This window comes from Diadema setosum, chromosome 12, assembly GCF_964275005.1.
Source record: "Diadema setosum chromosome 12, eeDiaSeto1, whole genome shotgun sequence".
Taxonomy (NCBI): Eukaryota; Metazoa; Echinodermata; class Echinoidea; order Diadematoida; family Diadematidae; genus Diadema; species Diadema setosum.
In genome coordinates, this window is record NC_092696.1 from 35,766,502 (window position 1) to 35,779,122 (window position 12,621).

General features: G+C 36.4%; 1 protein-coding gene across 1 annotated transcript; it reads left to right on the plus strand.

Annotated features, from left to right (window-relative positions):
• The first annotated feature begins 186 nt into the window (after positions 1-186).
• LOC140236052 (epoxide hydrolase 1-like) lies at positions 187-8,462 on the plus strand. Its single transcript, XM_072316026.1, has 7 exons — positions 187-529; positions 1,316-1,484; positions 2,492-2,606; positions 4,296-4,425; positions 5,049-5,254; positions 6,074-6,305; positions 8,261-8,462. The coding sequence occupies exons 1-7, from the start codon at positions 204-206 to the stop codon at positions 8,460-8,462; spliced, it is 1,380 nt and encodes a 459-aa protein (XP_072172127.1). The 5' UTR covers positions 187-203.
• The last annotated feature ends 4,159 nt before the right edge of the window (positions 8,463-12,621 follow it).

Here is a 12,621-nt window from a genome sequence, read left to right on the forward strand (position 1 = left end):
TCGTATACGTTTTTAGTAGAAAAGCCCCGCATACCTTCCGCCTGATTACAATATATGATTCAAGAGAGTCGTGCTGCAGGTGCTACGTGAACCAGGCGCAGTAGCTGATCAATAGCATAACAAAACTACACAGTTAGTTGTCACTTTAGCTTATAAGTCTTCTGTTTTGTCTTCGCGGTGAACTTGTCCATTTCTAGTTCAAAATGGGTTGGAAAACGCCAGCAGTCATCCTCCTGTTCGCCATCCTTACGTGGTACGGAATCTCTCGTATGTTGATCCCGAATTTGATCAGCGAAACCCCCGATGCTGGGAGCGGGTGGTGGGGTCCTGGCCCCGAAGTCTCCAGGAGCAAGCAGGACACGTCCATACGTCCGTTCCGCCTGAACGTGTCTGATGACATTCTCTCAGATCTGAAAAGGCGATTGCAGAATACGCGATTTATTGACGCCAAATATGAAACGACGTTTCGCTATGGTTCTAACCCAGCCTACATGAAACAAGTTCAGCAGCATTGGCTCAAAAAGTACAGGTAATTATGCACACACAAACATACCTCAGCAAAGAGTATCTTCGCACACTAAATTTGGCATTTTTATTCTTGTATCAATATTTTGTAGTCTTCACTGAAAGTCACTCCTTATATCTCACCTTATGTTATATATTTCTATGTCAACATTAATGCATTCTCATTTCATTCATTTTGATTGTCTAACTTTCAAACAATGGAAAATAAACTTATAGCTAAGGTAGTTAACTGAACTGACATTCCAAAAAGAATGTGTGCGGCGCATTTAGTGATCGAGTTTGCAAAACAGGTGTAAGTATTGTATCTTTTCTATATAGCGTAAGAAACGGAAGCAGAAGTACTAGTAAATGATGATTACTACTACTACTTGCTACTACTACTACTACTACTACTACTACTACTACTACTACTACTACTACTATACTTCTACTTCTATACTGCTATACCTCAATACACTTTTAGTGATCAGATAGGTAATAGCTGTGATAGTAAATAAATATATGATATATATTTGTCTATCATGTTTAACCAATTATGATTGTTTATATACATATAAAACATATATATATATTTATAAAATACGTATAATTATAATTGTTATGTATGATTATAGACCCTGTTATATTTGTGTGTGCGTGTGTGTGTGTGTGTGTGTGTGTGTGTGCAGGGAGGTGATCTAGGCGCGTGTATGCAATTTGAAAATGAATATGTGAGGAAAGCTGGGCTCTTTCACATTTTATATGCTTCACTTTTTATGAGTTTTGTTTGTTTGCTCTATTTCTTTCTCAGCTGGCGTGATGCCGAGAAGAAACTGAACAAGTTTGATCACTTCCTGACAAACATCGAAGGCATTGATGTACATTTTATCCACTCCAAGCCCAAACTAGCGCCTGGACAGAAGGCTAAGCCTATGATGATGATCCACGGATGGCCGGGTTCCTTCTATGAATTTAACAAGGTAACTTTATCCCCTTTTATTTTTTTTTCTAATTTTTCTCTTACTAACTTTTAAGTTTAATATATATCTTAAAAAAAAGATACGAAGTTCGTTTAGACCTTTCACCTTGAATTATGTAGGCATATTTCTTTTTTTATTGCTGGAAAGATGAATGATTGCATTATATTGATTTAAATGGAATTGAATACATTTTGAGTAATGCAGTTGTTTCAATTCTAAACATAATCCTGTGATATTTGAAGGAAAGTATTTACTACGATCCGTTCGGAGGTGTGTGTGTGTGTGTGGGGGGGGGGGGGCGACACGGGGGTGGGTGGGGGGAGGGAGGGTGAGATTTTTTCAAGACACCATTCTCATCAACCACAACAGCCCAGAAGATTCAAATTCTTGTTGCAGTGTCATTCTGCTGTTCTGCTTATTTCATAAACCATCCATAGCTTACTAGAGCACCTTTCTGAAAGACTATTATCTATTTAAAAAAGAAAGGGGGGGGGGGGAGAGGGGTTAAATATCACTGGTGTGAGACCTTCAAACTTCGTTTTTATAAAGTCAAGGTTACTTTTTTGCCTATTTTGGAAACACTCGAAGACCCAGATAATGGGCAAAGCTGAGTTCAATGAGTTCGATGTCTCTGGGCAAACAAATGCCGTTTGTCTGGACTGGACTCAGTGACAGAAAAAATTCCAAGATTAAGAGAGAGAGTGAGAGAGAGAGAGAGAAAAACCCCTCCAACAACTCAGAGTTATATATGAATTATATATAATATATAATGTATGCACGTTCATATCTGTATATGGTTGTAATATACATACACATATACTTTGGACACACACACACACACACATATAATGCATGTGATTAATATATGCATTTCGTGCGTTTGTGTGTGTATATCTGCTATCTATATACAATACCATGTGTTATATATTATATATGATATAGAACTAATATTACATACGTCATACGTATATTATGTATTGCATATTTGTGTATTGGTACAATCATAGATTATCCCAATGATGTCAGACCCACTTAACCACGGAGGCTCAGCTGAGGACATATTTGAAATCATATGTCCAAGTATTCCTGGATTTGGATTCTCGGAACCGCCGCATAAGAAAGGTATATTTTCAACGACCTCTGAATAAGCATGAGACTCCTGAATCACTGTTAATTTTTTTCCTTTTTGTGTTGAGATCACTGAAAAAGGTCGAAATACAGTATAATGAAAATGATATCCTGTGCACTTGCAAACATAAATGACTAATTATGTGTCTGAGAATTAGGATCGAAGGTAAAGAGAACTGTCATTACAGATCTATGTGGTGTATAAATTCATTATATAACTAAAAATGAAAATAATACTGTTTACCAGAATGTACCTTATCACTCTCTTTATTGGCAGTATATTTGTTTTTTTTTTTAATCTATCAATCTGTCTTTCTTTATTCATATGATATCTATATATCTTTAACTTGCTGTATAAATTATGCATGTATAATATGTATATTACTTATGATTGTAATCTGTCTTTCAAAATTTGTTCTTAAGATATTTATATATCTGTCTGTTTATCTGTCTATATATCTTGCTATAATTCATACAATTAAATTGGATATGAATATAGTATGCATTATACACGCGTATTACATGCAAACACATGTGTGAAAGTATATATTTGTGAATTGATGTCATAAAGACACCTCTGCAGGTCTTTAAGAGCCTTTTTACACACAACAACTGTGTATATTCAGTCATCAAAACCAACTTTTGATATCATCTCTCTCTCTCTCTCTCTCTCTCTCTCTCTCTCTCTCGTATAGAAAACCCAATGTACCAAATATTGTTATAAGCTTTGTTGTCTTATCTGGAACGATCATATTATTCACCCCCGTATATATATATATATATATATATATATATATATATATATATATATAATTGTATATATGAAATAATAATAATAATAATAGTGGCTACTTGTATAGCGCACAGGTCCACTTTTCAGTGCTCATGGCGCTTCAAAAATGACAAAATATCATATATTTACATGCATATATATATTCAAACATTTCAACAAAGAAGAAAATGGTAAACAAAAGCAAATATATACCAAATATATCAATCAAAAATACAATATTGATCCAATATTAATGACATACAGCAATTACAGTCCTCAGTATGAAAGGAACAGATAAGTTTTAAGTTTGGATTTGAATGACTCTGTAGATGACAATTCCCTTAGCTGAAGAGGTAACTGATTCCACAATTTTGGTCCCATAACGGAAAAAGCACGATCACCATACCCATGTTTTACTTTGGGTGTTTGGAGTAAGAATGCATCTGATGATGAACGTAGCCTTCGTGTCGGTTTGTATTTTTGAAGAGAATTACTTATGTATATTGGGGAAAAAGAATGAACTGAATGATATATATATATATATATATATATATATATATATATATATATATATATATACATACATATATATATATATATATATATATATACATACATACATATATATATATATATATATATATATATATATATATATATATATATATATATATAATGGAGGGAGAGAGAGAGAGATAGAGAGAGATAAGGGGATTTATTAATGAAGTGAGAAACATAGGCCTATTGCTGGACAACGCTTTCAATGTGCTATACTGCTGTCAATGTCGATGCGTGAAATACCACTGTGTGGAGTTTGACAACTTCAAAAATCAAATATCGTTGACATTTAAGTGACTCCCACTGCTTTGTAATTTGTGATGCGATTACATCATTGACTTTTCTTTTGACAGGATTCACATCTGTGGATGCAGCACGCATGTTTGACACGCTGATGATGCGTCTTGGGTTCAAGGAGTATTACCTTCAGGGAGGCGACTGGGGAGCAGTTGTTGCTATCAACATGGCAGTTATGTTTCCAAGGTAACTGATCCTTCAAGGTTTTGTTTTTGTTTTTCGTACTCCCAGTCACATATGCCAGAGACACAGGATTGGCACTTTCTTGGTTGCCCATCACTGAAGTGACGTGTTGATCATGGTTCGACCTAATAAAATGTGACATCACTTAATAGTATATGTATGGCAGGGCAATATAGTTACTATATCCCATAACGAGGTTCAGTTATATACTGAAAAAAGTCAGAGGTCAATTAAAGTGTTCAATATCAGTTACTACGATGTGTAAAATGTTGTCTAGTACACAATGTGGATCTTACACATAATCTATAAAACAAACCATAAGTGAGTATTGAAAATCTTACCGATGACCGCTATCTATCTATCTATCTATCTATCTATCTATCTATCTATCTATCTATCTATCTATCTATCTATATATATATATTCCTATATATAAAACATACTTGTACATCCTATTCAAATTTGCAGTCAATGTTAGAGTTTAAGGTTAAAAGCCATATTCATTAATCACTCATCTTAATATCTACTATAATACATTGTACTTTAGATAGCAAAGCATATCACCGAGCTCGATTATTCTAAGCACCATCACCACAAGATTCACTCCCTCTGTGTCCTATTTGCAGTCATGTCAAAGGTCTCCATAGCAACGATGTCCTCCAGGTGAGTGGGATGGCGTTGGTCTACCCATTTGTAGCCAATCTCTGGCCGTCATTCTTCCTCCCCGATGAGAGGGAGCAGAAGTCGCTTCTTCCTCCCGGAGAACGTCTCCTCTTTTTCCTCGAGGAGGCTGGATTTCTCTACCACCATGCAACAAAACCAGACTCCAGCGGTGAGGCAACTTTCACTTTTAAGCTATCTTTACCCAATAAGAAACTCTTGTCTCGTCAAAGTCCTTTGTAGAAGATCACGCACACATAGCACAATACTGAATAGAATAGTATGGAATGAAATAGAATAGAATAGAATAGAATAGAACTGAATAGAATAGAATAGAATAGAATAGAATAGAATAGAATACAAAAAAGAAAAGAATAGAGTAGAAGAATATAATAGAAAAGATAGTATAGTATAGAATAGGATAGACTATATAGAATAGACTAGAGGAGAATAAAATACAATAATTACATTTTACAGCGCTCTTACAAACTACAAGTTGATTCACAGCGCTTACAAAATAATATTCATCACATCATCATCATAGCGCAGATGAATATAGGTCTCAATCAAACTTTCACTTTCATGCCATCCTCACCAAACAAGCGATCCAGAAACTCTTGTCCTATCAAATTCCAGTGTACAAAATCACACGCGTACAACACAACACAACACAACAGAATAAAATATAATACAATAAAATAAAAAAGAATAGCATATAGAATCATAGAGTAAATCAAAAAAATAGAACAGAATAGAGTAGAATACAATGCAATGAATGAAAAGCTTACGCTTTTCACAGCATTTCATCACATCATCATTTCTAGCTCAGATGTCTCAATCAAAAACCAATCAACAAACAAACTGATATCATTATTATTATGAACATTATCCTTATTGTTATTATTATTATCATGATTACAGCTATCATCATCATTATAATTATTATTATTATCATTATTGTGGAATTCATTCATGATCTTCATCCTTACAGCTGCAGCCTTCCAAGATTCTCCGCTGGGTATGGCGTCGCACCTCCTGGAAAAATTCTCCGGCTGGACCAACAGAAATTGGCGCGACCTACCCGATGGCGGACTGACCAAGGAATGGACACTGGACGAGCTCTTGACCAATGTGATGATCTACTGGGTCAATAACAGCATTGGATATACGCTGCGAATGTTCAAAGAAGACGTGTCACAATTCAACAGTAACTACATAAATACGTAAGTCTGACATGGCTTTTGGTTGTCATGGATTATGATAAATCTCTTTGATAAGATATTTGTCCTATGCATACTTGTTTGCATTATACCCCCTTTTAGTATCCATATTTGATTTGCATGCTTGTATCAGTGTTTCTTTTTATATATTCATATTTTGTTTCCGCATATACTTTAATGTTGTGTTTATTTGTTTCCATAAACAAAAACAATAACAATAACAACAACAACAACAACAAATGATTCAAAGCGGTACATGCGTCAATTTGACTTTCATTCAACTGAATGCATTCATTGAACTGAGTCAATGAATACAATGTGATGTGTGCACGAATGTTATAACACAAAAAAAGGAAACAATGTATAACACTTGTCATGGTAACAAAAAAAAACTAGAAATGTCGCTTTGGCGACTGGTATGCCTCCGCCATAATGCATGATTTTCCCAATAGGTCTAGATAGTACATGTGGACAATGTGTGATTACATTTTCACAAAATTGGCAAAATATTGAAATGACAAGTTTGTCACAAATGTGTTGAATGTTCACCTTCCTTGACCTAGGTTTAATTGGATGAATAGGAGAGCATGTATCTAGGGATTTAAGGACTTTAACTCGACTTTGACCCATTCATACATTTAGGCATTGAGTAATTTTCAAGGTACAGGTGTGGAGAAAAAGTGCAATTTCTGAATTGAATAGTAAATTGTTACCATTTTCATCTGGCCCTTGACCCTAAAATTCATAAGATAATCACTTTCAGGTAGAACATGCATAATATGTACTAAGTTTCAAGATAACTTGAGCCACTTCCGAGATATGGAGGAAAAAGTTAGTTCAGCACTTTCACTTGATCTTTGACCTTTTGACCTTTGAGGCAAAAAAAAGAAAGAAAAAAAAAACTTTCCAGAGAATTTCTATTAGGTTACACATGTATGCATACACCAAGTGGAAAAAAAAAATAACCCTGCAGGCATTGCATGATAGGAGGGAAATAGTAAAATTTTGAAGTGTTGCACTTGACCTTTGACCCCTGACCTTTGACCCATGAACCCTACATTCTCTAGATAATCACTTCCGGTCAGTATATGTATATACTATGTTCCATGAAGATACCTTGAACAATTTTCCAAGGTATGGAGAAAAAAAAAGAAGTTTTAATATTTTTACTTGACCTTTCGACCTTTGACCTTTGACCTCATGACCCAAACTTTCACCAGAGAATCTTAATTGGGTAATACATGTATACACTAAGTTTAAAGAAAATATCTTCAGGCATTCAATAGATATGGTGGAAATAGTGAAATTTTTATGTATTTGACCCTGACCTTTTGACCTTTGACCTTTGACCTCATGACCCAAACTTTCACCAGAGAATCTTAATTGGGTAATACATGTATACACTAAGTTTCAAGAAAATATCTTCCGGCATTCAATAGATATGGTGGAAATAGTGAAATTTTATGTATTTGACCTTGACCTTTTGACCTTTGACCTTGAGCATGTGCACCCAAAAGTTGATAGGCACAACTTCACCCCCTAATACACATACATGCCAAGTTTCATTAGGATACCTCAACAGGTTTTGATAGTTACCTTGTCCACAAAATTCATTACGGACGGACGGAAGGACGGACGGACGGACGGACGGACGGACGGACGGACGGACGGACGGAAGGACGGACGGACGGACAACCCGAAAACATAATGCCTCCGGCACCACTTCGTGGCGGAGGCATAAAAAGAAGAAGAAAAATCATAACGATGGAAAAGAGTGGTCCACTATTTGAAAGAAGGATTTTGGTTGGATATGAGATAGAAGCAGGCATGTGTAGTCCTCGTAATACCATGTGACTAGTCTGACAAATATGATGTAAAGTCTTGACGCTGTGAGATTCTCATGTATGAGCAAAGATTGACCACACCCTCTTATCGCTTAATTTGTCTTCCCGCCCCAGGCATTCTACTCGTGTTCCTTACGGGCAAACCGTCACGCCCCAGGATTTCTTTGGGTCTGCTGCATGGTTAATGAAGCCATTCCACCGAGGACTCATTCACTTCACCTATCTACCCAAAGGGGGCCACTTTCCCGCCTTCCAGGTGCCCGAGCTGCTGGCGAAGGATGTCCGGGAATTCGTCCGGAAGGTGGAAGCCCTCTAACTTTGATTTAAGGATGGATGATTATGAATAGTGCTGCAATCAGTCTAATTCTTACCGATTTCTGACCAATTTCATTTGTACACATAATTATTTTGGCTTGAGGTAATGCAACGCTTTACACATTTTCCCGTTTTCCATATTCCCCCGTTTTTAACTATAGAGTATACCGCGACAGCGTCCGGACAATCTTTTTTTTCCCCAACGATCCCCGCTAACTGTTGCGCTGACTTTGTAGCGGCAAATTTTTGCCAAATTTTACCCTAGCCAGCTGCGGTAATTACCCCGACATTACCCTGACATTGTACCCGACACTATACCTCGACATTGCCCCGACAACAATTCCGTTAAAACGCTCTCGCGGTAATATTCCCTGGCCGTGCAACACGCATGCGCAATAGTCCAAACAGAATGACACTGACACCGCTCGCCAATCACTTGCATGGACTACAACCACACCCCCTTTGCGCAATTAGAACGGGTAATAGTAGATTGTTATGGAAACCAATACGGAGAATGTTTTCGATGTGTGTCCATTAAAATGGTACCTCTCGATCGTTTTCTTCTGTGGTTTTATAGGCCGAGGCGAGTAATTTTGTTTTCCGGACGTTGTCCCGATATTGTCGGGGTAAGTTCTGTTAAAACAGGGCTTGAAACAAGGCAAAAATGTTGTTTTTGTGAGCGCATGGTGTTTCTTGCTGCGTGGATATAAATTAGGTAAATTCCCAGTAAACTGGTAACTAATGTAATCATCAGATTGCTTTTTATAGTTATTTATGAAGAGTTGATGGGTTTTAGTCCTAATCCTAAACCATTTTTTTTTTTGTATTTTCTATGTACATGCCCATTTTGATTATTATTGGTGGTACAAGACAACTTTCTGCAAGATGATGTATCTGACATTACTTTGGAATACATGGCTATTTGCCTACAAACTGCTAACATGATCAAAATGCATTAAATTTCTCCCGAATTAATTTTCCTAATAAGTACATAATTATATCACTGGTTCTTGATTAATATTATTGTGGTACACGAACTCCAATAAATGGTGGAAGTAGTCATCAGAGAGGATACAAAGAGGTTCGGAGGATATTGCTCTATTGACTTACATGATAAATGCCTCCTTTTCATATTACTTTAATGTCTCAGAAAGTGAGAGAGCTTGGAGATTAGATTTTACTACCATTGTAATTTTCCATGTACTACCTGAAATGGATATCTTTTTCCCGCAAACTGAAATGTTGTTGTTGTTGCTGTTGTTGTTGTTGTTGTTGTTGTTGTTTTTGCTCTGAATGTGATATTCTTATGTGATTTTGAATCATAAATGCAATTACTCTTTAGAGGAATATGAACAGTATATCACTTCTCTTCTGGGAGATTAATTTATAGTTAAAGTTGTTTTGACACACACGCACATCTACGCAAGTACCCGACACACGTACACTATACTACACACACACACACACACACACACACACACACACACACACACACACACACACACACCCACACACACACACACACACACTTGTACCTTATACATCATGTACAATACGCATACTGCATAATCATACAGGCACTGCATATGCATAAAAAATATACTACCTTTATTCACACAATATTCAGAATATGCAGAAACACATGCACCCTATACTTGCTAGTGGACACCATTTTGGTTTCACCAGCTACCTCCTTGGTTTCACTTTGTGACGTCCTAGCCAAACTCTTTGAAACTTGTTGACTGAGCTCTATAAGGTATTATGTTCAAATATATGAAAAATAAAAGCGTCCAATTATACAGTAGGTTTGAATATTTTGCTGGCACTATCAAGATAGGTCTATGTACGAACAAAATGTCAGAATGACATAATCATTGGCTGTTGGTTTCTGAACTTATTGTAATACATGTAACTATATGTCACTGCAGATGACCGGGGAAAACTTTAGTTTTTCTTTTTTAATATTTGATTAATATTTCTGACTCTGCAGCATGGATATATGTCTTGTAAAACTGGAAACATTTTTTTGTTTTAATATAATGTCTGTATTCGACAGTTTAGAATGGTCAATAAGAGTCAGTTCTATGCCTAAGCAATGCAAACCATTACAGTTCTGTAACTTTGAAATGCGATGGTGTACAGGGTGTTACGTGGTGTATGAAATCTGACCTAGTGAGATACCAATGAAATAAAAGATGATCATTTACTCTTGATAAAAGAACAACAAACGTTTGGCTATTTGCATTCATTTTCTTTGGCTCTGTGTCTCCTTTGAAAGACGAACAAATTTTACACGTTTCTACCCACTTCTTGCTGACAGTGTAAACAGCTTGTCGTTTTGCTATATACGGACCAACGAATTAAATTTGTGCACTAGGAGCTGTGTGTGAATAACCAAGAAGCTCTTTGGAATAACGTGGTCAAAGGTCGATCGAATGGATGAATTGCCTCCTGTGTGTATTCCGTTGTCTGCTTGCGATGTAACTGCGACTGAATGAACGTGCAATCCAATATCGTTCCATCAATGAAGTGCTTGCACTGAAAAATACACACAAAAGGTTGTGGAACCTTTCTTTTATTTGCTATTGGTGAGAATTTGTCCACGATTGTCTGCATGTATACTGATTATGACCTCTACTCCTGGTTAATTTTTCTACAACCCCCCCCCCCCCCCAGACGCTTATGATGTGTGCAAGCCAAGTATAAGATTATGATATGTAATTAGGTTATCATTTTCTTATTTCCGTATCTTTCATTCAATTACCCCAAATCCTTGCTCAAGGCATATATGCCCATCATTTTGTACAGGAATAATGGTATTTAATGAGACAGTATAGATTTATTGCAAAATGAGTTAAGCGTCATTTTTAAACATTTCAAAGTAAGTCCATCATGCCCTTTCCAGTAATACCTCCACTTGTGATATAACAAGGAATATTCTCGAAGTCATGATTTAAAATACAACTGTATCCTGTATTTTATGATTATTTTCTATGTTTTTAGCAGCCTTCATCACAAATATCTCAACTTAACGAGAACGGCGTTAGCTCGTTTTGTGATAAAACTCTTCGAGTGATTGGTTGCAGTATATTTATGGTTTACAGGCAATGCAATCTAGTCCATATATGAAATGATTGAACTGACAAATACACACAAAAAGGTTTTGCAACCTTTCTTTTATTTACTGTTGGTGTGATATGAATTTGTTCCACATTGTCTGCACGTACGAGTCTGATTGTGACCTCTGCACCTGGATTCTACAAACTCCCCCCCCCCCTAAACGCTTATGATAATATGTGCATGATGATTTGTAATTAGGTTATCATTTTCCTATTTCCTTATCTTGCATTTAATTATTACAATCCTTGCTCAAGGCATATGGCATCATTTACAGTGAATGGTATTCAATGAGTCATTGGTATTGAATTGCATTATGGTTCGCAGGGAACAACTGCTCATCAGCAGAACGATATAAACCTATACAGCCAACAATTACTATGACAGATAAGATTACAACCAGGAGGTGTACATTTACATGAATCTAAAAGGAAAAAAAAAAATTGCTAAGAGCAAGGTGCAATATTGTTATGAATGAAAGTTGTTGATCTTGATTTGGTAAACTTTGTGATCATGAATTGGAAAAAAAATACAAGTCAAAGTTGCGATCTTCATGTGATAAAGTTAGTGATCTTGAATTGGAGTCAAATTTGCTGATTTAGAATTGTGAATCAAAGTTGTTGATCTGGAATTGGATTTTGTTTCCTTCTCACTAGTAAATGATTAGGGCTAGGTGATTTTGATGATGGGTCTTCCCTGATTCCCTTCCCCCTCCTGCTGGTCCAGTCCAGGGCTATCCTCCCCTGTTGAGCCTCTTTCTCATGTGGCCTGTCCATTTCCAGTGTCACAGTCTGTCCAGAGCTATTGATTTTGATACGAATGGACATAAAGGTAATTATAATACATTTGTACTACAGGGCTGGCAGAACCGCTCGGCCCCATTTTTTTTTTCACCACACAAAGGAATACATAAGGTGTTACGTACTTTAATTGGACCCCACTTTTTTTTTTCTTTTTTTTTACCCTGGAAGTGCGTAGGGGCCTAAGTGGCACTAGTCCAATCTGGCCCTTTGTGTAGGGGTGTAGTGGCACTAGAAAGAAAT